At 27.1% G+C, this 27162-nt stretch overlaps 1 protein-coding gene across 1 annotated transcript; it reads right to left on the bottom strand.

Annotated features, from left to right (window-relative positions):
* Nucleotides 1–1013: 1013 nt before the first annotated feature.
* LOC145837842 (coatomer subunit gamma-2-like) lies at nucleotides 1014–16148 on the bottom strand. The gene is made up of 21 exons (XM_082945299.1): nucleotides 16073–16148; nucleotides 12198–12400; nucleotides 10868–10947; nucleotides 10151–10280; nucleotides 9710–9835; nucleotides 9158–9315; nucleotides 8541–8674; nucleotides 8202–8269; nucleotides 7896–8006; nucleotides 7302–7475; nucleotides 6642–6749; nucleotides 6343–6478; nucleotides 5503–5682; nucleotides 4968–5102; nucleotides 4844–4900; nucleotides 4213–4352; nucleotides 3250–3373; nucleotides 2733–2875; nucleotides 2297–2432; nucleotides 1953–2085; nucleotides 1014–1722 (listed from the first exon to the last, which is right to left on the bottom strand). The coding sequence occupies exons 1-21, from the start codon at nucleotides 16113–16115 to the stop codon at nucleotides 1626–1628; spliced, it is 2616 nt and encodes an 871-aa protein (XP_082801425.1). The 5' UTR covers nucleotides 16116–16148; the 3' UTR covers nucleotides 1014–1625.
* Between the last annotated feature and the right edge of the window lie 11014 nt (nucleotides 16149–27162).

Below are 27162 nucleotides of genomic sequence, written 5' to 3'. Positions count from 1 at the left end.
TTGATCTAAACCATAATATCAGTTTAAAAACAAAAAAAATCATTAAGATATAAAACTATTGAAGCTAAATTAAACAGACTGGAAACTAAGTAAAAGTTCAAGACTCTTTTAATTTAAATAAAACTTGCTGATATTTAAGTACTTCAACATGCAAATATTGATATTACTAAAAACAACAGGTAGGCATATAAATAGTCAATTGTTACTTCAACAAAAATCCGAGGTGCATGAATTGTCCAAGTAGAATATGATCTTCTCTATGGATTTAAGACAGCAATTAAAGAAACACTGCTTTTTTCCTAAACTTTAGTGTAAAACTGCACTTTGTGGTTTGTTCCTAATAGTAGAGCTCTCTTTATAGACGTTACTAACTTTATAAAGTATATAATTATTTTTTCTTGCGTGTATTTAGTAAAGAATTTTGTACTTGGAAAGTGTATTAGAACCAAACAACTTTCGTGCAATAAATTTTCAATCATTAAAAAACATATGTCAATAAAATTATGTACATACTCTTTTAATAAAATTAATACATGGTAGCTAAAACATTTTCAAGTCGAATTAACTTATGTCATAAAACTTTAATCACGTCTACAATGCAACACAATATAAAGCTAAAAAAGAAATTTTATGAAAAACAAACTTTATAAATGCAAAAATATACTGTGAAACTAACTCTCTTCTTACTTAACTATCAATAGAATTTAGTATTAATGAACTTACCACTTCTTTTTAATAATTTCAAAAATTTTGTGGTTAATATGAAACTTAATACCATATATAGTTGCTACTCATATTTATTAAACTTTGAAATGCAAAAAACAAAAAAACGAAGTCAGCTTACCATGTATTTTCAGTGTTAATACATTTTTACAAACTATAAATTAACTTAAACTATTATTAATATGTCATATTTAGCAATTCTTTCAATAAAAAGGGTGTAATAATATAGCTTGACAAAGTATACATTTAATCTTTAATAATTATTTTATCATTAAATGATAAGTTTTTATATATTATAAGTAATTTTTCTTGTTGTATACTATATTAACAAAATATATTTTGCAGAACTATGATGAAAAACACAAGATAAACATATATCACACAAAACTGTATGAACTTATTATCAACAAAACATAGAGCAATTGTTTCAAATAAGAGAACGCTAAACTGAGTGTTATAATTCTTATAATTTTATTAATACATTTTTACAACAAGGAACCTAGAAATGACGTTTTTTAAAAGTAAGCACTTGAGATAATTAAATATATTTTTTGCAATTTTTTTACAAAGCAATGCAAGTTATTTCAAAAATAAAACAACTACTAGAAGCCAATTTGTTTTTGTTAAATAGTTATAAATTAAAATTTGGAAAAGTTAAAAGAGTACTAATATATCTGTTTTTTTTACAAAACTTAAGCTACACAAAATACTGAACTTAATTTATAAACCAAACAAATACGAACACATTTAAAAACATGTTAAAAACATTTAAAAGTCAAAAAACAAATAAATCAAAATTCCTTAAAAGTCTAAACAAGATACCACTAAGTTCAAAAAGGTGCGATAAAATAACTGAAAAAATATTGCCAAGTGTTAATTTTTTGCTATTTTTTTTTTTCAAATCAGCCGATGGCACCGATTACGACGTTGGCGGCCGTCGCGTCTTCAGATCTCACCGTCAGCTTCATTGTGACGTTGTCGCCCTGCACCAGGTTGCATCTATGACGTCATAGTACGAGTTAGATTGGTTGTTTTTATTAATTACAAATAGCTACTGGTTTAATTTTATGTTGACCACAAAAAATAAAGTGATTAGGAAATTTAAAAAAATGTTACAGACTCAATATTGTTATCGTTAACTGACCAGATCAAGTTAAAAAATCAAGTTTATTATTTGAAAAACAACAATTAAGATAAATATATACTTGATTATATAAATAAAATGTAACCTGGCCATGACTTTGTGTCCTCCCCTGTAAACTCCTGCGAGCAGAAGTTTGTGAACCGAAGAACCTTCCTCAACTCTGTCCGATCTCTCACAAGCCTGCATGCCCAAGTATTTCTGTATCTTCTCTACTGCCTCTGTTCAGTTTATTAGCTTGTTTTAGTTTTTTGTGAATTTTGTGTATGGATGAATTTTTGAAAAGACAAGAATCACACAAGCTTCATATGGTAAAATATGAATCGATGAAAAAGGTAACGTGAAAAAAATTATAAAGTTATTGAAATCTTATTTTATTTTATATTTAATCTTTATTTACTTTTAAACTCCTTATTTACCAAAACAATATACCTTGCAACGTAGTGAAATCTAACTGAAAGGTTTCCAACAATTGATTTTCTTCACCCAACTCTTCCCACGCCACAATGAAATTTGATTGGGCAACTTTCATCACGTGATCCCCCACCGTCATTTCAACGTCTTCCAACTTGAAATTAATGTAAACGTGTTTAATTTTAATTAAAACTATTTTTTGCTATAATTAAAAAAATAAATCTGCACAACTTCTAAATATCAATTATTAGCTCATTAAAATATTTTTAATTATCAAATACTTTATTTAACTGCTTGTACTACTAAGAGAAAATAAAATATAATTTTAAACTTGACTATACCATGCTAAAACCATCAAAAAAAGTGAGGTGTTTTCAACAAGTTAACTTTAAAATAACGAAATATAAAAAATAAACGAACGATATAAATATAAACAAATAAAAACGAAACGAACAGCGTATTCGTCTTCGTAACCGACGTCGTCTTTTTCACCCGTGTTGGGGTCGCAGTCCCTGACAACGAACTTCATGGTGCAGGAAAGACACGTGGCAACCTCGTCATCGTCCTCCGCTGTCTCGTAACAAGCGTATGTTGTTCCTGTGAAAATAATATTAATAAATATGTTGTTCCTGTAAATATCTTGCTCCTGAGATAAATATATTAATAAACATGTTGTTCCTGTGAAAACTAGATAGTCTATTGGTTTGACTTTGAAAAAAAAAATTACAAGCACAATTTGTAAACATTTGTGTAGCTAGTTCCTGCGAAAATAACTTGTATAACTGTACACATTTTATTTAGTAAAAGTAGGTCACCATTAAAAAATCAAACGTTGCTTAAAACCCGCAAAAAGCTCTAGAAAAACTTAATTATATTAAACTTTACATTCACTTTATTTTTTTTGTATTTATTTATTACAGTACTTATAGTTAATTAAGTTTTTTTTATTTATATAAAAAACATAAAATCACCTTGCTTTTCAAATTGCAATGATTCGCATGGCACGTAAAAGGGTTGAATATTTTCGTCTTCACCTTCAATCTGAACTGTTACGTTCTCTAATATCTGGTCGTTCAGTGTGTTCGTACAATCGAACTGTTTTTTTTGAATAAAATATTTTGTATATGAAACAAATTTTACAACAAGTTATAGACTATTTTAAATATTCAACAAAAAAAAATATTCAAATATTTATAGGGGTCAAAATTGCACGAATATAAAAATGCACTAAGACAACTTTGCAACAAGAGTCATTTTTGAAAGAGAGTAAAAATGAGAAAAAAAATCTGATAAATTAATAAACATACAAAAAGAAAAAAAAGTTACTGGCCGAGGGTAAGGGATAACAGTGATAGTAAAAAAAATAAAATAACTAATAGAAATTTTTATTATAAAAAAGAACAAATAAAAATAAACTAATTAAAAAGAAAAAAATGCTATCGACCGAGGGTAAGGAGTAACAGTGATAGTAAAAAAAAATAATTAAAAAAAGTTACCGACCGAGGGTAAGGGGTAACAGTGAAAGCAAAAAAAAAATCAATAAAAAAATTATTAAAAAAATAAAAAATCAACACGTGCAAAAGTGTCTTCGTGCAATTTTGTACGCTCACATATTTATAATATGTAAGAAACTTAATACAACACAATAAGTAATAAAAAATAGTGCCAATAAAGATATGTATAACTATTATAGCATACATTTATACAGCAACATCTTTTTGTAATCCATTTAAAATAATTGGTTAAAAAACCAACTTGAGTTGTAAAATGTAAACAAGCTTTTTTTTTATTTCTCATCAGAAATTATGTATTAAGTCCATTCACTCACAAAGCAGATAAATTTTATTTTGCAAAAACAAATGAACTACAAATCAAATGAAAATCTGAATTTATTACAATTTCAAATAAGAAAGAAAAAATAAATAAAATCTAACTTGTAAAACGATATGATTGGGGAAAATATGCTTGACGCATTTAACGACATATTCCGTTTCTGATTCGGTCAATTCTATTGGATCGCTCGACTTGAACAAATTTCCCAAATTTGAAAACTGCTCTATTCTTGACAGTTGCTCTGTAGAATTTATAAAAAATTGTCAATAATTTGTTTTATGTACTGAAAAAGTTTCTCATAAACCATTAAAAAAGTAACATTTACAAAGTAAAGAATTTTTTTTAAAGTTAATCAATCAAAATTAAGATATTTTTTCAAACAAAAAATAAAACTTATTAAGCTCACTAATAAAAAGAAGCTAAAAATACGTTAATAATTACTATGAGCGGTTCATAATTTTAACTTATCATCATATATATTGAATAAACATAAAGCATTAAAACATAAAACTTGTATTTATGTCAACTGTGTAAAATTTTAATTATATAAGTTTTATTTAATCAAGCATTATTTTATTAGGTGTTATGAAAACAAAACAACTTATTTAAAGTTATAAAAATAAAAAGGAATTTAAACATTTCTAACCAAAACATTTTTATTTGACTTAAACAGCCACGAATAAAATCACGCTCATTACAAATAAAAAAAATAAACAAAAACTTTTCAACTACCTGCATAGATGTCGTGCTTTGAAGCGGTTGTTTCTTTGGGCTTCCTTGCGCCTCCCACTGAAATAAAAACAAATTTCAGTACACAATTAAGCATGTAAATTATCAAAAAATATTCAGAACAAACAGGCATCGGTTTGAGGCTGGCTGACTTGCTCGACGCTCTGCAGGGGTACGGTCTTCATGGAGAAAGGCTCGGCAGCTTCGGTTTGCAGGTAGTTTTCCAGACATCTTTCCAGGGAAGACACCGACACCGTCAGCCCTGTTTAAAATTTTAAGTGGAAAATAAATATTTGCTTAGTTGAGGAAGGTTTAACATTTTAGGTTAGATTTTGAGAATCGCGACGGAATCAAAAACAAAGTTTCAAACAAAACGCTATTGTCAAATTATTCTTATTCAAACAAAAATTTTAATTTTTTAGCCAGATGAACCAATTACTTAAAAGAGTACAGCAACTAAGTCAGCAAACATATTTTATAAGCAATTCTAAGCAAATTAAATTAAAAATAACATTTTAAATTCTCTGAAAATCTAATAAACTACGTAAAGCTTCACCGCGCAAACTGTTCAGTACGCAAACTGTTCACTCAAAAATGAGCACAGCAACTAAAGTCATTACTGAACCTTTTAAGCTACAAACGAAAAAATATTCATTTCAAACCGTTGAGTATGTAGTTGTTGTTCAAGTTGTTCTTCTTACTGTTGAGCACGTGGAAGTAGAAGGTGGCGCGGTCGCGCACCTCGTCGTCTCCGTCCGTCATGGACCGCTGCAGCAGTTGCAGGATTGAGGGCAGCAGCTCCTCGCACCTCGCCCCGAACCTGGCCAGCGCGCTCACCGCGGCTGAATGAACAAGTTGAAAATTTCAATATTGAATGTATACTGAAGACGTCCGATAGAGTAAAATGTTGTGTCAAGTTGGTTTGATTAGTTTAGACGGTTATTTAAGGCGCTCAACGCAGCTGAATGATGTGAAAGTCATTCAGTGAAATTAGTTAAAAAGTTTAATGCTGAATATTGTTTGTAATACGACTAAAACTGATTATAACTTTTAGCTTAAAACTGTTCTAAATTGGTGTTTTCCAGTTAAAAATAAAATATTCAATGGAGTACTATAAATTTATAAAAACTGCTTATACATTTATACGCTGAAACTTGTACTTGGGTTGAAATAAGTTAAAAATTTTAATTGAATATTAGTTTATAACTAAAGATATCCAATAGGTGTGTGAAACTGGTGGAAATTAGATGTGATTTCTTTTAATACGGTGACAATTTGGTGCTTTTGGTTAAAAAGAAAATAGTCGCAAACTTGTGTTTTTGGCTTTTCATACAAAGTAAAGGTTTCGTATAGAAAAGTTATGATGTGGTTCTTATGGTTTAAAAAAATATTTAAATACTCAAAAGAAGAATTATAAACTTTTAAATAAATATAGTTAAATAAATAAGTTTCATAAGATACTGTTTTAAAACTTTTCTTCTAACAAATTAAATAGTGTTTACCAGCTCTGATGACTTGGTTTTCAAGGATGACTCTGTTGTATATGAATCTGATGTACTTGGAAGGGTTCGGCGTGTTGGGTCCTTCCCTGCCCAGCAAATTTATTATTTTTGTTGCCAGAACCGTGTGCTCGCAATCCTGTTCAACATATATTTACTTTCATCTTTTATTTTTGAAAATAAACGACTTCAATTAAAACGAAATAAATAATCACAAAAAAAACTTATAAGTGCAAGTGATAAAATTCGATGATCATCAGCTGGGTAAAAAACCCAAAAACGTTTCAAAAATCAAAACAGACTTCAATAAACTCGCAGAGGTGGGAAAGGCCGCTCTCCTTGCTTTCAGTCGATTCCTCCAAAACGTCGATGATGCAGTCGACAATCGCCTTCTTGTATGCGAAACCACCCTGACAAAAATATCAATTTTACAGAAACATTTTATGCTAAACTTTTCGAAGAAAAAAATAAGTGAGTAAAGTTGTTTGAGAATTAACAAAAACGTGTAGTTTTAAAATTTATTTTCAATTTATGTATCAAAAAGTTTAAATACTAGCTTAATGGAAAGTTGTATTATGCATTGTACTAAACTGAACTTTACAAATGGCTAAAAACTGAATATTTATATACATATATAAAACTTAAATATGTAACAAAAATCAAACAGAAAAACCATCATGGTCTTTTACAAGTTATCAATCTTTAATTATTTTTTCTCGCCTAAAAAGTATAATACTAATCGAAACTATTTAATCTTGTCAAGTTAATACATCAGTTGTTTTTTAACAAACAAAACTTAATTTCAAACTACTTAATTTTTTAAATACCTCAAAAGTCAAATGGTTTACAAAAACGACCAAAAATTATGACAACAAAACTTATTTCACCCTGCTAAGCCACCTCGCCAATAAATTTCCAAAGAGTTGTCAAGTTTTTTAAAACACACGTTACAAACGACGAACCTCGTCCCTGAGCATGGAGGAGAGGTAGGTCATCATGACGGAGTGCTTGTGGGGGTACTTCTGGCACAGCTCGCTGATGGCGCGCACCACCACCACCTTGAACTCGTCGCTTATCTCGCTCATGAACGACGCGATCTGCTTCATCAGCCGCTCCACGCTCGACTCGTTGCCCGTCTTTGAAATTTTTTTTTTTTTTGCGTATTTAAACAATAACAAACAAACGCGCTGGTCAACTGATTTATTTAGACTGGTTTCGGTGATAGCAAGAACCTGACCTTGTGAAACAATTAACAAAATAGTATATTTAAGTTGTGTATAAACTGCGTACAGTAAACTGATTATTTAAACAAATAAAATGTAACGGCAGCTTGAATTGCTCAGATGAAAAAAATTGTTATGTTTTAAAGACAATAATTCTAAATAACAAAAAAACTAAAAATAATCCGTTTTAACTAAATATTTTATTGCTTTATTTGGAGTTTTAAACTGTAATGTTTCAAAATTCTTAGTTTAGAAAAATTCTTTTTTAAAGAAAAACTTTAGGCAACGAGCTAAAACTTCTTAAACAAACAAATAGAAAACAAGTTCAATTACTTTGAGCAAGGTGGTAATGGCAAGCGTGGCTATGCTCCTGTTCACGTCGGTTATTAAATTTTCGAGATCCAAATTGCAGGTTGTCACCGCGGAAGGATGTTTCATAGCCACCTAACAATTGTGTTTAAGTTTTGAAAAACAATAATGTTATTTACAACTTTGGCTTCGACTATACATAATAATTATGTGAAACAATTCATAGTAACAAAATTGCTTTGAATAACTGAAATGTTTAATCAGATAGTTTTAATAAAAAAATGTAAACAGTTATATGGTTTTTAAAGTTTAAAGAACACAAATACAAACCTTGTTCAAAGTTCTGACCCCAGCGTATCTGAATGATGGTTTAGGTGAAGACAAAAATAGTTGAAGAACTAAAAAATAAATGTCAATAAGAAAAAAATAACTTTTTTTTGAATTTTTCAAAACGAATTAAACATAATTTAGTAATATTGGTACAATAAACTTCTAGATAAAAATATTAACTTAAAAATTATTAGATATATTGAGGTTACGTGTAATGAATACTTAACAGCAAAACTTATTAATACTATACACTATTTTTAAACCAAACTCCAATAGATAATTTAAACTTGTAACTTGCTACAACTATTTCAATTACAGACAAAACGTTCAAACAATCACCTGACACGGCCGGAGCGAGCTCTCTAGCAGTGCAGTTGGGCAAATTGACGATTGCAGACGCGGCTTCGTATATGACCAGTTCGTGCTTATTGCGAAGACACGACTCGATGAAGTCGAACATCTTGCTGTCCGTGCTGTTCGTTAATATTATTATTGACAGTTATACAAAATAGTATCATGAAAACCGTCATATGCAGTTTACTGAAACGGCGTAACTTTGACAGATTCATGCTTCAAACATAAACAGTTATTGTTTAAACTTATGCTGTTGAACTATTTCACACACACACTGTTATGAAAAATGATTAACCTTAATTATATTTAGTTTAACTTTTACGAAGTACAAAGTTTTGAGGTTTAAAACATTACTATTTAAAATTGTTGCTGTTCAGTCGTTACATAAAAACTTTATTTGTTATAAACAAATTTATACTAAAGTAATTAAAGTTAGAATTACCAAATACTATATAAAATGTTGTAAACACTTGTCTAAACCAGATTATTCATACCATGAGAAAAATTGTACAATGTAAATAAAATTCATAAAAAAAAAATTAATAACTGCGTTTGAAAAATAAAAATTGATATTAAATACTGCGTTCAAAAATCATACAAACCCCGCTTCTTCTTCTTCGAGCAGCTTGGCGGCGATCCTGATGAGCATGCAGAGGGCGAAGGGAGATTTGAGGCCCTTGCTCATGAACTTGCTCACCATCTTGTTCGTTGCCAGCCTGTCCTGCTTGCGAAGGTGGTACAGCAACCCTACTGCGTGGTACTGCGAATTGTATATTACACGTTTCGGATCAGGTAGTGTCATTGTTCATGTTTTTATTATGTATGTGCAAAACATATTTGATTTCTTTTTTGATGAAATAATTGCGATTTCTTTAGTAATGAAAGTGCGGAAACTTTAGTATGGTTATACGTTTGTCTATTCTTTAAAAAATGTTTTTAATTTACTTTTTGTTACATTATAAACTTTAAGATAACTTTTTTATTTTAAAACATTTCTTCCAAAACAACGAAAAATATTTAATAACTTAAATTTTAAAGATGCATAAAATGCTGCTTTGAGCAACTTTTGTTCTATTCCTATTTTACTATTGTAATAAAGTTTTTTGTTTTTAGATTGCTTAATAAACAGCAGTGAACAAGATCTCAGTTCCAACCTGAACCATGATGTTTTCGCTTTGGCAGGACTCCTGAACCTGGTTCACCCACCTCTTCACAACCTCCTTGGATTCTTTGCAGAGGTGCAGCGAAGACACCAGCGCGGCACTCGCAACTGGGTGCACCTGAAATATATTTAAAATTACAATTAACTGTACATTTCAAATCAGTTTTTTTATTCACACTGATACTTTTTTGCAAGTGTCTTTGTATCTTTATTTTCAACATGTTTACAAGCATAATACTTTAAGTTATAATAAAAAGCTTCACTCCATCAAAAAAAAATTTACCTACAATTTACTTATAGAACAATGATTTAACCAAATTATATAAATATAAAAAGTAAAAACTCTTCTATTGAAGAAATAGTACTGTTGATATCGTGAAAATTTATTATATTTTGAAAAGCAATTAACTTTATTTAGAACAAAAAAATGCACCTTATCAACGATGGCCTGCTTCATGTAGCGTTCGATTCCCTGCAGGGTTGAAGGATCTGTGATGGAGCAAAGCGCTCTCACGGCAGCCGGTCTGAATATGTCCTGCTTTCCGTTCATGTCCTTGCTCAAACTGTACAATATGTTTAGTGGTAAAAAATACATTACAACGAAGTCAAATGTGTTAATAGTTCAAAATTCAGGGCAAAAAGTTAAAAAAAATATTTATGTTTACAAGTCAGGATGTAGCTTACGATATTCTTAGTATTTATGTATTTCCTTACTCAAACTGTGCAATTATTTTCAGTTTGTAGATAAAACGTTTAACTAGTTCACTAATAACAATAAATTAATTTAACAATTAAACAATACTTTTAAAGCAGCAAATCTAAGTATAAAAATTCAAAGTTTAAAGCGAATTGGTAAAATATATTTGATAACTCTACAAGTCTACAAGCTTGTTAACATCAATTTTGTTTAGTGATAAAAGAGTATTTTTACAATCAAAGGCAACCTCAACAGTAATTCGAAGTGTAACGTAATAAAGTGAAAGATATTTAGAGTTTACAAGTTAGGATGTATTTTACGAACTATTTAGGTAAAGTGAGACAAGTAACTAAATTACTATTATAGACTGATCATTTATTACAAATCTAAAACACAGATTTAAAACTATCAAAGTTCAAAACCTGTATTAAGACACGAATACTTAATAAGTACCTTTGAGTGACAATAAAAGCGTTTTCAGTGAAAGTTCTCATTTCTTTAATTGTAAGGTAACACATGCGTCTCATGATGACCTGAAACATTAAATTTGTAAGTTTAGTGCTAAAACTTTTAAAAACGAACATACATATACTATTTAACAAATATTGTAAATCTATTTAAAAAAAAATACTACTATTTTAAATTAATAATATTAAAATTATATTTGTTTCTTTGAAGTTAACTTAACAACTATAATTGTTGCTCTTAAAATAAGTTTAAAAAATACAAAAATTAATTTATTATATGAAAAGATTAATTAAGACGCAATATAATTAGGGATTGCCAAATGTTTTTGGAAAATTTTCTCCCGGTTATCAAAATTTCCTCAAAGTTTTTAAAAGCACATATTTTTGGGTCTATTTTTAATTTAAAGTTAAGATTAAGGTAAGAATCTGTGTTAAATAGTATAAAAACATTGAAAAGATACACTAAACCTACTTTAAATGTGATTAAAAAAAAAAAAAAAAATTGATGATGACAATTTTTTTAAATATCTATGATAGATATTTTGAATCGCAATTTTACTACTGAATATGTTAAAATTGTTCAAAATTCCAGGTTTTTTAGCCTTACTTGTTAAGTTTTAGGTTTTAAGGCAACCCTGATACATTTACATGGAAAAAACTAAGTTCTTAGTTTTTTATAGCAATTCTGTTCAAACAAGTTATACCCGATAAAATTCTAAACCAACAATTTAATAACAAGTTACAAGATTTTTTTTAAACATAAGCATAGTTAAACTTTTAACATCATAGATAAAAAATTAAATACAAAGCTTTAAAACAGCTCGTTTTTTTTTTACTTCTATAACAAAAATTAAAAAAACATCTTTTAAAAAAATGAGTTTAGTCTATACAAATATAAACTGGATATTTCATAGAAAATAACTTAATATAGTATAAAACAAAACTGGTAAAAAATTAGGGCAATTAAAGCTAATTAATTTATAAAACAGAATAAGTTTAGTTTTTTTTATACTTTTATAACTTTTTTATAGTTATTAAACATAATAATAAATTTAAAGTCATATGAAACCAGTCTGTTTCATTGTAAATATAAATGTACAAAATTTTCTTAAACAATTACATATAAAAACTGATTTATAAGTATATGAAATCAGTTTAACATAAATAATGTTTACTTAATTTTTTTTTACATTAACAAGAATAGTTAAGATTCAAAAAAGAAAAGAAAAAATTGTTCTTTCCTTAAATTTATCAATCACAATAATGCATACTATTTAAAAAAACAAAAGCATTGCATGGAAAAAAATCAAACTCACATCAGAATTCTGGAAGAGCTTTGTCATTGCAAAGAAGGTTTCGGTTCCCTCATTTGAGTTGAACTTCTCGCCCTGATTGATCAGGTAGATGATTTTGGTCAGCGTCTCGCAACATTTTCTCGCGTTGATCGGCGTCTGGTGAAAAATTCTGGCTTCTTGAAGCACGGACGTGCGCTCAATGTGGGCGAAGGGATTCCCCATTGCTGAAATTTTTTTGTTGGCTTATTAACTGTAGTATATTCATTTTAACACTTCACATTTACCTACATACTTAAGGCCATAGGGGGGTGAGCCATTTTTTTTTTACAAGTTGATCTTATTTTATAGAGTTTTTTCTAAGCTTCAAGAAGCATTTTACCATTTAAAAAAAATTCAAATTAGTTTTTGAGATATAACCAGTCAAAGTCGGGCTGCATAATAGGTTCCCTATGGGAAGGGAAAACTATAACTGCGAAAAAAGACTATTTAATTTAAAATCTATCTCCTCCTACATTTTTCAAGCAATCTTCTTCAAACTTTCAGTCTAATCTTTATACAATAACAAAAAAACGTTACTTAGGAATTTGAAAATAAAGTAATAAAAATTTTTTTTTTGAAAATACGCCTGTTTCATAGAATTCAAAACTATCATTTAACTTTTGAGATATTTCATTTTTTGTTAAAAGTTTTTGATTCAAACGTATGGACTGCAAATTTTTCGGGTTCAATTTTCTCAGAAATTAAAAAATTCACTAAAAATCTATCTCCTCCTTCATTTTTCAAGCAATCTTCTTTAAATTTTCAGGAAATGCTCCTTATATTAAAAGAAAAAAACGTTACTTATGAATATTAATAATGTAAAAAAATAAAAATTTTATTACAATAATATTCAAAAAAAAAAACTTTTATTGTTAATTTTTGTGATACAATTTTTAGTTTTAAATTTTTTTGAATTCACAAGTAACACTTTTTCTTTTAAAATAAGGAACATTTCCTAAAAATTTGAAGAAGATTGCTTAAAAAATGAAGGAGGAGATAGATTTTTAGTGAATTTTAAAATTTCCAAGAAAATTGACCCCAAAAAATTGATGGTCCATAAGTTTTTATCGGAAAATTTTTACAAAACTAAAGTATCTCAAAATTTAAATGATATTTTTGAATTCTATAAATACTGGCTTGTAGTTTGTATTTAAAGTTTTCATATAAAAGCTAAAGTTAATATATGTGAAAAAAAGTGTTAGTTAGTGGTTTTGGAGAGCAAAGATAAATCTAGAAAATAAAACCAACAGCAAAAAAAAGAAGTAATTCAACATCATTAGCTTATCATTATTGAAAATCTAAGTTGTCTTTATAAGTCAACCTTACTTATTATATTTACATGTCAGCTTCTACATATAAAGTAATTATACTTTAAACCAGGGGTCGGCAAACTGCAGCCCACGGGCCACAGCAAAATTTTTATTCAACTAGTTTAATATACTAATATTTTCGAAAGCACAAAAATAAAATTTTAGTGTTATATCTAAAGGATATTCTATTGCCTAAATTTTTTTTTGTTCAAAAAAACTGTCTTAAACTATGTTTTTTAAAGCACATAAAAAAACGTTCCTTTTTGACCTGCCAACCCCTGCTTTAAACTTTAAGATGTAAGATATTTAAAATTAGAGAGCTCAATTGGTAGGTTTCTGAACTTAAGACATTTTACAAAAAAATAACGTTGGCTCTTTTATGTAAGCTTTTAGTATAAACTACAAGCTAGTTTTCACAAAATTAAAAACTTTTACTTAATTTTTGAGACATTTAATTCTTGTACAAAGTTTCGGATACAAACGTATGGACTGCAAATATCTTAGGGTCACATTTTCTTGGAAATAAAAAAAAACACTAAAAATCTATTTTATCTTTAATTTTTTGAGCTAGAGACCTCAAATTTTCAGGAAACATTCCTTTTATAGTTAAAAATAGTTTAAATGTTGCAATTTAAAACATAATAAAAACTTTAGAAAAAAACAAACAATAAAAAATAAGTGGTTTTTATTAATAACTTTTCATTTCAAAGTTAAAGAAAAACCTACATTAAATTTATTTAAATATTAGTAATGAATTTTCTGGAAAAATTTGAAGAAAATTGGTTATAAATGAAGGAGAAGATAGTCTAAATTACTTGTAAAAAAAATTATAAAATACTAGCATGAATCAGTAAGAGTTTTAACAGGGTGACCAATGGTTTCTGAGAAATTTCTTCCAGGTTTCTGAAAGTACAGGTTTTTGAGTCTATTTTTAGTTTAAAGTTAAGTTTAAAGTAAAAAAAACCATGTTATATAGTATAAGAACATTGAAAAGATACTGTAAAGCTACTTTAAATGTGTTTTTTAATAAAAAACACTTCTGATGATGACAAAACATTTTTATCAAATGATAGATTTTTCAAGTCAAAACAAAATTTTACTACCTAACATGTAAAAGCTGTTTAAAATTATATGTTTTTCCAGGTTTTTTAGTGAATTTTGTTGAAAATGCCAAGTTTTTTCAATTCATTTTTTTAGCCCAAATTTTCAAACTCCAGGCTTTTCCAGGATCTCAGATTTAATATAGATAAATTATTATTAAGTCAAATTTTTCTATAAAAATTAAAAAAAAATACTTTTTTAAAGTTTTAGTATGTTTTGTAAAAAATTTAACTAAAATGAAAAATAAAATAACTAAATTTTTATTTTCTAAAATGTCAAGTTAAAACTCTTAGGTTATAGGACTCTTTAAAAATTCATGACTTTCCAGAAAACAAAGATAAAATAATATTTCACATACACATTCAAAGAATAAAATTGAAAGTATAAAAGTATAAAAATATAAAACTGACTAGAAGTTAAACCTCTTTTAAAATTACTTAAAGTTTTCTACTTCATTATAAAAGTCCATAGGGATAGCTTTTAATTGTTAACTGCATACAGAAAATTGGCAAAATATATCTTAAATTAATTAGTAATAATGTATAACACGTCTGTATTCTAGTGTTTTATTGAATTAAACATGCACTTATATATATATAATTTATTGAAATGGCGATTTTAAAAATGCTGGAACATATGTTTCATAAAAACAAAAAAGATTGTCTCTAATCTTCAGCCAGTTCAAATTTAAAATAAAAAGCACTTTGGTAAACAAAGATACAAAAGTTTACAAAAAAATGTTCCAGCATTTTTAAAATCGTCATTTCAATAAATTATTTAAATCCCTTCAAGTGGGCTCAGTAGAAGGTGTTCAAGTTTGAATATTAATCTTATTTTATATATATATATAAAAAGGTTTATTTAAAGATGCAAAACTCAAAAGACTCGAGTTTCGTGACTATTCACTCATCAGCTTCAAAAAAGTTTAAAATAAAGCACAAAACAAAATCACTAATGAAAGTAAAAAAAATTTTGCATAAATAGATTATGACGTAATTTTGAAACTATCAAAAATCTTGCTATTAATAAAGCCCTCAAGGTGGGCTCAGTGTGAAAAATTTAATTTATTAAGTTAAATAACTTATATATACAAGTAGTTTTCTACTAGTATTTTTTCAAATTTTGAGAAGGTATAAAAATAAAATACTTCATTTTATATAACTAGTTTAAAAGTTTTAGGATCATTTTTTTACTAACTTTTTATTTATATTTAAACATCAAATTGAGTTCACTAAAACTCAAGTATTTACATAAATGTTACAATATGTTACTTAAATGTTTAAACAATGACAAAATATAAAACTGCATATGAAAAAAAAGTCTACAAATAGTAAGTAAAATAAATATATAACAATTTATAACTTTAAGATGATTTATTTTCCATAAAAAACTAATTAAACAAAAACTACAAATTAAATAAAAAAACAAAAAAAATGTTATACTTACCTTCTTCATCCTTATCTTTTCTTGATACTGGCATACTTAACATCTAATTTTATTAACTAAATATACACTTTAGGCTGTAGAAAACATACCTTAAATTTTTTGTTTATAATTTAAAACATACATGACCCAATTAAAACTTGTTAGGTAAAATATTTTTCTATAAAAGAACATTTTTATGTTTTGGAACATTTATCTTGAAAAGTACAAACAGCTTTAAAGAACTGTTAAAGTTGCAGTTTTAGCTTATATTTCATTATTATTATTCTGAAAGTATATTCATGTTAGATTGATTTGTGTGTAAAGTTTTGACTACATTTAAAGTAGTTTCTAAAGTATGATGTTATTTATATTTTTATTAGTGTTCGCAATTGTTCTTTAATACAACACCGTTTCCTATCATTCATTGTCATGCCTAGTTTTATATAGAGTAGCCCAAAGTATTTTTAAGTATCATTATTTAGTTAAAGTTAAGTTTATACTTAAGGTACCTACATCCATAGGTTACACTAGTATTAAAAAAACATTTAGTCTTTTAAAAAAACAAGCAGGATTCAACCTGAGTTTTCAAACTAGCCTCAAATTTGTTTTTAAATGTTTAACTGTTCTGAGCTAGCCAGCTTGTTTCATGAATTTGTGGTTATATCAAGTACAAACACACACAACAGTTTATTATATCAACTTCAATATTACATTTATAAACTTTCACACTGCTTAACAAACTAATTTATTATAAATGTGGACAAAAAAAATAATGATATCAACTTAAACTTTAACTTTTTATCAACTACACATAACCGTAGTGAGAGCTTGTATTTATTTAATAACTTGTCAAATTAGTTATGAGCGTAGGGGATGGGGTAAAACAACTTTTTTAAATTTAGTCTTATTTTTTACATAATTGGATTAGCTACTTGTTACTGTTTGTTAAAATTCAAATTAACTTTTGAAATATAAGTGATTTAAGTTAGAGCATTCAATAGGTTCTTTATGGGAGGCACAAACTAAAAGGGGAAAACTAGATTATTTCACTAAAAATCTATCTCCTCCTTTAGTTTTTGAGCGAATGTTTTTAAAATTTCATAGAGTAATCTTTAATAAATCTTAAACAAACTGTAGAAAACAGATTTTACAATTTGCAAAATAATTTTTTAATATATAAAAAAAAGCATTTGTTTTAAATTTTCTTAAAATTTTTTTTACTGGCTTTTTTGAAATGCTTCCTAAAATTTTTTTTCAATATTGAATAGTATATTTCATAAAAAATTGATCTAAATTGCTTTAGAACTGAAGGAGAAGATATATTTTGAGTGAATTTTTCAAAATTTTAAGAAAATCTGCCTTGAAATTTTTGATTGAATATGGTTGTTCAGCAACTTTTTAGCAAAATTTGTTATATCTCATAAGTTAATTGGTATTTTTTTATTCTACAAAAATTATCTTATAGTTTATATTCTAAGCTTTGAAATGAGGGTAATTTCCTAGGATGATGTCGCACCGATATCAAAGTGAAAATATTTTACACTTTAAATTTTACACTTTGATAGGACAGTATGGAGTTGAAATATAGGGTACACGGTTAGTTAAATTCAGACAAAAAACTTTTCTTTTTTTAATAATTTTTTATTTTTATTATCACTGTTACCCTTAACCCTTGATCTGAAGCTTTTCTTTGTATTTTAACAATTAATCTTTTTGATTTCTTTTTTATAAAAAGTTTTATTAGTTATTTTTTTATTTATATTATCACTGTTACCCCTAACTCTTACCCTCAATCGGTAGCTTTTTTTTTATTAATCAAAAATATATTCTATTTACCTTACGGTCTCTATGATTAAGGTTTAGAGTTTTTCAACTCTATACTTGTCTTATCAGAGTGTATTATTTTCACTTTGATATTGGTGCGACATCATCCTAGAAAATTACCAAAATAAGAGCTAATGTTAATACTAAAAAAATGCTTGACCCCTATGCCTTAAAAGGGTGATATTGTTTTAGTAAACATATATACTAAAACTCAAACATGAGTAAAAACATAAATTATACTAGTATCATCTTTGCAACTTTTATTTTAAAGTTAGAATCACAAAACTAATTAATTATTTTTTTAGGTACACTAAACTTAATATATCTTTGGTTTATTGGGAAAATAATCTTAAAGTTTTAATGATTATTAATAAGAACTGTTAAGAAGTCTATACTTTTTTTTTATGGTAAAAAAACATCAGTCTCAAACTCTACCCCTTGCAACATTAATTGTTTTCTGGGGAAAAGTGAGTGTGTTACATCATATGTAATTTTACCTGCCCCATTAATATTTAACTTAAGTTTCCAAAAATAAAATAAACAAAAAACTATCTTTTAAACAAATAAAAAACCCTTGGTGACACGCCATTTGGAGAACACTCACAAGTATGTGTTCACTGGCGCTACAACAAAAAAATCACACCAACAATCCAATCATGTGATCACCACCACCATAGTGAACTCACACTCAGTTGTTGTGCAAATGCATAAAACTAGTATTATAATTAATACATTAGCATTAAATAACTATCTTAAAGCTTGATAACTAACTAATTTACTGAAATGGTATTCAGAAAAATCTAAAAATTAAGCGCCAAATTAGAAAAAAATAAAAATAGAAACTACTAAGAAAAATGTAGTTTCTGAAACTTGTGTTGGTAAAATTAATTTTAGTCTAATAAAAGTTAAAAAAAAACTTATATTTATGCAATAGTAACTAATATATACAGCTAACAAATAAATATAACAAAAATATAATAAAAACTGGATAGCAGCAAATAAACAATCATGCACAACCATACAATATATTTCCCCATAAACAGACCAAAACCAGCCAATCATGATTAGAGTAGACACAAACAAAATTGACCATACATATATTAAGAGAAACAGAAAAAATAACAACCAAAAGCAATTAAGCAAAATCTGCATGCATGACAAAATACTCAACCACAGCACTCTAAACCTACTCAGTATACTGGCTCAACAAGAATTTTTTGTAACTATATTTAAACTGATCTTTTTTAAGGTTTTTAAAAATTTCTGGAACACTAGACCACAACTTAGGGCCTAAATACTTAAAGGAGTTTAGGCTGAGTTGTGTTCTAGGTCTTTCAATAACAAAATTATAATTTTTTGAATGTCTTTTATAGTGTGTATCATACTTACTGGAGTAATACAACTGTGGTCAACCTCAAATCCTCTCAAAGTATTCAGCATCAACTTACAAACTTGCAAATTATACACCTCATTAAATTTCAGAATACTAGTTTTCAAAAACAATGAATTTGTTAGAGTCAGTGCAGGTACGTGACAAACATATCTTACAATTCTTTTTTGCATACAAACAATTGGTTTCAAATGACAACTAGCAGCACCACCCCAAATAGATATACAATACAGGATATGAGGACAAAACAAACTGTAATACACCATTTTCAAAGTATTTGTATCCAAATAATATCTCAATTTTGACATCATAAAACAACTTCCTGAAAGCTTAGACTTAAGGTACTTTAAATGTGCCTTACAATTTAAATTATTGTCTAATACCACACCAAAGTATTTAATATTTTCACTCTGCTCAATCACAAAACCATTTACCTTAACACTGAATTCATTCTTTTTTGCAGTACTATTAAACAGCAAAAACTTAGTCTTTGAATAATTAATAAACAATCTATTTTTACACAGCCATTCATCAATTTTCTTCAACTCCATATTTATAACAGCATTAACATGGTCAATATCACGATGTTGATAACTCAGACAAGCATTGTCTGCAAACAATCTCAATTTAATATTTGTAGCTGAAAATGTTTCATTTATGTATACAACAACAATGGACCAAAACAAGAACCCTGAGGTATCCCAACATTCAAAATTTCACACTCAGAAACAACATTATTTACAACAGTAGACTGACTTCTATCTTTTAAATAAATTTCAATAAAATTTAACATTGAGCATTTCATATTATAACATTTAAGTTTTGAATTAAATTTTATGATTAACAGTATTAAAAGCTTTAGCAAGATCCAAGAAAACAGAACAATTTACCTTTTTTTTTTTTTCACCAGCCTCAATTAGTTCCTCAACAATCTGATTTACTGCTAACTCAGTCGTACTATTTTTTCTAAACCCATATTGTTTGCAGTGCAGTAAATCATTTGACAGAAAATAACCACTCAGTCTCTCACACACTAATGACTCAAAAAATTTAGAAAAAGGAGACAAAAGAGAAATAGGTCTATATTTATTTACATCATTTTTTTTACCATTTTTATAAATCCGCACTACCTCAGCGTGTTTAAGAGAATTAGGAAACACACCATACTCAACACAACTATTATACAACATAGAAAGGTAGGGAGAAATTATTTTTGCACTAAGCTTCACAAAACGAATACTAGGGACATCAGAACGCACACTCTTGTTAGAGTTCATTGTTTTAATATAATTTTTAATTTTGCTCACTGATATATTCTTAAAACAAAACTATTTTTTACGGAACCTATTGAAAACTCATCATAATCACAAGCAACATGTGTTCTTTTTTTTATTAAATCATCAGCAATTGACACAAAAATTTTATTCATAACATTACCATTTTTTTTGGTTCAACAACAACATTACCATGCACATCAAGCACACCATTGATTTTTGAATGAGAGATAGGCTTAGTAGCAACAATATTGTTAAATATTTTCCACAACTTTTTACTGTTTGTTTTGTTTTTGTTTACAACCTGTTTAAAATAAAGTATTTTAGATTGTTCAATAACCCAATTCAGAATATTTCTATATTTTTTGAATGTAATTGAATTTTTTTTGTTTTATCTTTGATGGCAAACTAAAACATTAGATTTTTCTTTTCAATTGAACAATAGTCCCCTTTGAAATCCAAGTACTACAGGGTTCGTGCGCGAAATTCCTTTTCATTTAGCCTGACAGAGACCTATTTAGGCTGACATTTTTTCAAAGTAGAAAAAATCACCTTCAGAAGGCATTTTGGGTATCTGGGGGTCTTAATTAGCAAATTAACGTAATAAAAGTATTCACAAAACTACTTTTAAAGAAAATAAAAATATAAATGAAATATTTTTCAACATCTATCAATCCCTTACCCAGCAACTTGAATATTTTTAACTGGTCATTATAATTTCTGCTTCAATGAATTCATACCTTTAAACAATTTTGGGGCTTAGTTACATCCACCACTTATCACCCATATACAAGGTTCGTGTCAATTAGTACTTGAATTCGTCAATTATAAGTTACATGACTGGACCAGAAGCTTTTATTAAAACAGAAATATGAATAAGTCTGTAAAAGAAAAACAAAATGTAATTAAACACATCTCTCAAAAACTTTATGTTATCATTAAAGCATCTTAATTTTTAAAATAACTAATTAAAATAACCATGGTATTACATAAGTAATTTTTTAGTCTTGTGAATATCTCTAATAACTTTGAATAAACAGAAAATAAAATATATGAACAAACTGCTAAGAGTATTAATCTATAAAGTATTTGGTATAAAGCCTTTATATTAGAAATTAAAAGAGTTTAACCAACTAAGCTCTGAAAAACAAAGCTCATGTAATCAAATTCAAACAAACAGTCAAGTTGTTGAACTAAACTGTAATGTTTAAACTGTACTTTTTTATGAATTTTTATAATTATGACGTATATAATCTACTGAAAACAAAATAATGAAGATTCTTAAAATTATTTTAGAGATTCAACAAAGTTTTAAGCACTTATTTTTACAAATACTGACTGATTTTGTCTTTAATAACTAAATCTTTATTTAGAAATAAATTCACATCTCAATTTGATCTTAATTAAAAAAGTTTCATGCATTTGAACTGACAAAAACTGAGATTCTCAAATTTTTAAACACAAAAACTGATTTAGCCTGGCGTTTTTCAACTTTTTTCAAAAAAACTGATTTAGCCTGACTTAGCCTGACGCGCACAAACCCTGGTACTAGCATTTAGTTTTTGATCTTTTTTATTTAAAATTTTAATTGGTGCATGATAAAACACTGTGCTACCAAACACACTCTCAAACTCATTCCAACACTCATTTATATCCTCATCTTTTGTAATACTCATTTTCAATTGACCCAAGTTCCTTCTGAGATCACTAAAAAAACTCCAACATCAAACTTTCTAAAATCTTGAACTGATTTTTGATAACACAATTAATTTTTATTAATTAAACATTTAATTTCACAAATCTTATCTAGTAGCACCAAATATTCTTGAACTACATCTACCACTTTAGCTTATTGGTTAAAAAATATAGCTATAGACAGTAATAAGAAAAAACTATTTATTTTTTATATATCCTATTCATAAAATAATAGAAAACAACTTGATTATTACTTTTTCTGTAAACACAACTTTAAATCAAATACAATAAGTTTTTACTTTAAGTATGCATTTTGAAACATAGCAATGCAAATATCTCCACGTCAGGTTGATATTGGAAAAGGACATTTTAGTCACACAAAAATATCGGCTGTACTAGTACTGTTTCAGGTTTTTCATTACCGTCATTTCAATGAAAAAAGTAAAATCAGAGTAGTGTAGTTCAAACATTTTAACTCCTCCCTCCTGTCCTAAACCAAATCAATAATATTTTTTACATTTACGTTAAACCAACCTTACCAAATCTCACTTTTTGAATTAGTTAATATTTAAATAACAACTAAATTAAAGTCATTAAAAAATCTAATTTTTAATAAATAAACTAGTGCAATACTTCTTTAACTAGCAGAAAAATAATTAAATTCAGTTTTTTTTACAGTCTTAACTTATAATAAAAACGATGTTCATTCTAAAATAAGAAATTTTCATACTAAATTTTTGCACTTGATAACTACTGGAGCACATAAAAAAATCTAAAATATTTATTTGTTGTTTTGACCGTTATACAAATTATGTAGTTGCTTAGTTTTAAATTTCTTAAGTTTAAGTAAAACTAATTAGAATATTGTTGAGTAAAAAAACAATTTAGTAAAGTTTTATAGTTTTTGTCTGTAGCGGTATCCCGAGAAACCTTATTTTTCTAAAACACGAAAAGCTAAACTTATATTTTTATTGAAAAAAAACGTAGCACTCTAAGTATAACAAAATCTAAAGAAAACTATTTTTTCCTCGTCTAGTTCTTGCGACGGAGCACATTTTTTTACGGTGCTCTTTTTGATATTCTTGTCAAACATTTCTAACAAATGGCTGGTTCAGTCGCACACCTTTAATTTTGACATCTCCAGTCGTCTTGAACGCGTGTTCACCGTAGAAACAGCAATAAACGACATTCACCTTGTGCCAAATATCAACGTCTCTGGCTTTGGGCTTCGTCATCCCGCTGTGAAATTAGTTCGGAACTGCAAAGTGCTATCGGTCCGCGACACTCCGTGTACTTATATAAACGTATGGTAGTTGAATAAAGAAAAGCACTGTTCAAATTGTTGTTGCTGTTACATATTTCATTAAACTTGTTACGTTAAGACCTGTATCAACGAGCTGTTAGCTAATAATATTGAATATTTTTATTTACATGCGATTCTTATCCGCTCAATCACACTTAAATAAATACATTTTATATTTAAACTGTTCATCCAGGCAATACCGTACAGCGAGCGTACTCAAAATATCCTTCAGCTCCCGGTTTGTGTTTCTGCATCTTTCTTGAGTGAACGCTTCGCGGTTCTTCACAAGCTCCCCAAGATCAACAAAATCGTCCTCATGTTCAGTTAAGATCGCGCACAACCTCCCCTCAATGAAACAACTGGTCAGTTTGACTGCTTTCTCGCCCATTGTTCTGAACAATTTATTGTAAAATCTTATTAAATCACGGAATTCATTTTCCTTCTTTGTTTTGAAAAGTTTCACGTGAAGTTTGTTTTAGTAAAACTTGCTAACAGTCAAAAAAGTTATTTCCTATAAAGTCAAAGTAGGAGTAAGTAGATGATGAAGTGTACATGCGATTAAAATCACTCTGATTAGTTTTCAAAGTCGTTTGTTATAGTGAATATTTGTTCAAGAGATCATCAAAAGTTCCTGGCCTTGAGTGATCTATTTTCCCAGCTTAAAGGACAAATTCTCAAAAAACAGTTTTGACTGTGTTTGCAGAATTTTTTGTTCTGTCTCAAGTTGATCGTTTTCATTCTCGTTAACAGCAATCTGTTTACTCGGTTCTGGTTGTTTTGATATTTTCTCACCTTTTTTTAAGCTTCTTTTTATTGCTTTCGACCACGTTTTTGCTCGAGGTTTTTTATAAAATGTGTATTTTTTTGCTTTTCCTATTTTTGAACTCTCTAATCAAATCCTCTTCTATTTTCACACCGTTTTCATTGACCCAGTCGTTGTGTAACCTAAAAACAAAATAAAATCATTTAGTACTTCTTAAAACAAACGAATAAAAAACGGTCCCAAAATTGTATGAATTGATATTAACAAACGACTAACCTATCTAATCCTATTCATTTTACGAAGTAGGAATTACCTGTTCCATACTTGGGTTTCTCACCCAGAACTTTTTCTACCTCTTTGCTATCATTTTGTTCTACATCCATATTTTTGCAAAAAAATTTTTAGAACTTACTGGAAAACAAACATAAACAACATACAAAGAGTAAGTATGAAGCTTTAATAAATCAAACTTGTTATCTATAATAACAATAGTTAAAGTAAGAATTATAGTAATAGATTTATTTAAGGGGTTAGGAAAAGTTTTTTGTTTGTATACAAAATTATGTATGAATTTAAAAATTATTTTTGCTTTAAGGTAATTAAGTAAGTTGTTTTCATCATAAAAATTTAAAGTTTAACTTGTACAAAACGTTTTTCTTTTAAATAATCTATTACAGATTTTTTAAACAACTATATAACTGTTATAATAAGGAAAATGAAATAAGATTAGCGATTATTAAGAGTTAAGATTTTAATATTTATGATCTAAGCAAACTTTTTGGTTTTAATAAACTGAGAAACGCAATACTTTAATTACTTGTATCAGTTAATCAAAAAAAAAATATATAAAATCGTTACAGAAATAATGGATTAAATTTAAACTTAAAAAAACTATTAAAACATAGTCATAAAGTTAAAAACTCAAAAAACTTTCAAATAATTTCAAAAACGAAAACAGGTGTAAGGGATAACTTATTTCTAAAGTGTGTGTTAACGTAAGTATACAAAAATCAGTTAATTTACTTCAAAAATAGCATAATAAAAACTTGAAGTAAATCATTTTACCCCCTCTTATTTCATTAGGCCTAAAGTAAAACCAGTTAAACTGCAAATTACTACTAAAATTTGTACTAATTTTACTAATTTTATAAAATGCTAAAAAAAGTTAATGATTAGTAACCGTAGATTGTGTAAAGATTTTTAATAAGATTACATAAGCAAAGTTATAAAATCTAAGTTATTTTTATTGCTTTTAGAAAAAAATAAACGATATTTTATATCAAAATTTCAGTGATAATATTAATTTTATATACAATAAACACTTGAATTTTTGTAAACTTTTATTGTAAATTTTAAATGATATAAATAACAAACACATTTTTTATTAATTTTCTTTTAAGAGTTTAAAGTAAACTATGCTTAAAAAGAATTAAAGTTACCTTTAGAAACAATTTGTAACCGAAAAAAAAATATAAATATTTTTTTTTTCTTTATGCTAAACATAATAAATTCAAAACATTGTTTTTCTAAAAAACTTCTGTAGCGTAGCTTAAAAAGATAAATAAATTGTCTTATACTCAAACTCATAAATTTTGAATTCAAGTATAAATATTAGTTTTAAAGTTTATGATTGATATTGTTATTAACTAACACTAAAAAGTCATTTAATCGATTAAAATAATTAAAAAAAAAAGCAGCAGTTAGGAAACATTTAAAGAATCAATATCTATTTTTAGTTTTATTATTACTGCAATTAATTAAAAAGTGTTATCTCAATGTTTTACATTATTTTTGTAATGTGTCAATTTTAAAATATGTAATCAATAGTAAACATTTTTTTATCAAAATTAGTTATTGCAGATTCTAACTACACTAAAATTTAAATTGTACAAATCGTTTTATATAACATACAAGTTTATATTAATAGATGTAGTTTACAGAGACCTAGCATTTTTATGAAATTTCCTTTACAACTTGTCTTTAGACTTTGCTTACTAAAATATTATTTGTTTAAAAATTACCGAACATATTTTAATAAGCAAACTTCAAAGTTTAAACATTAAAGAGATAGTGCGCTGAATTTTAAGAAAAGCAAATCATTTAAGAAATTTTCATCTTCAAAATTTTTTGTTGTAAGTTTTTTCGCGTTTTTCGAATTCATAATTTATTTATTTTTTATTTTATTTTAGTATAAACTTTCTCAATGAACTTTTTATGTATCAGATTTTCTTTTATAAAATTTTCCAAAATTTACAGTTTCATTGCAATATTGCGTTTATATTTAAACTAAACTAATATGACTAGAAATAATTTAAAATGAATACATACGTTTTTTGACAGTAATTTTGTGTTAAGGTTTTACTTACAAACATATTATAAACTATTTTTAAATATGGTACTTTTTCTTACGGTGTAGAAGATAGTTCTTTTTATACTTTCTTTTGATATAAACTGTTTGTCTAAAAATAAAATACTTCAACGAAATTTACAGATATCAATCTACAAACACAAGTATAATAAACAAGAAATGTAAGTCGAAATAGCACATAACAACTAACTTGTTTGTATAAAGTTAAAATTTGAACATTTAAACGAGTTGTGGTTTGTTTAGACGATTTTTTAAATTTTATGAAAATCAATTTTATTTTATGGTCTTGTAGTTGTTCGATTTTCAAAGTCACTATGTATTTTTAATAGATTAAAGCATGAATTCTTTAAGATTTTACAGTAAGTTCTTACATTTAATATGTGTTTTGTAACAAAAAAAAGTCTTGTTATAGCGTACATTCTGTACAAAAAAGATCATTCAGCAGTTTTTCAACTTTTTATATTATTTTAAATTATTTGAGGCTCAATTCAGGT

Source organism: Thalia democratica, chromosome 6 (assembly GCF_965202585.1).
Source record: "Thalia democratica chromosome 6, ktThaDemo2.hap1.1, whole genome shotgun sequence".
NCBI lineage: Eukaryota > Metazoa > Chordata > Thaliacea > Salpida > Salpidae > Thalia > Thalia democratica.
Note: the sequence above shows the minus strand (reverse complement) of the source record. Positions and strands in the feature narration are given on the sequence as shown.

Bases quoted from the DNA above. Each gene is read 5' to 3' on its own strand.
- LOC145837842 (XM_082945299.1), bottom strand. From the start codon at position 16,115: ATGTTAAGTATGCCAGTATCAAGAAAAGATAAGGATGAAGAAG. The intron at 9,836-10,150 runs GTGCATTTTTTT...AATATATTTCAG, and splicing joins AGCAGGCCATCGTTGATAAG to GTGCACCCAGTTGCGAGTGC. The intron at 1,723-1,952 runs GTTACATTTTAT...ATGACGTCATAG, and splicing joins GGACACAAAGTCATGGCCAG to ATGCAACCTGGTGCAGGGCG.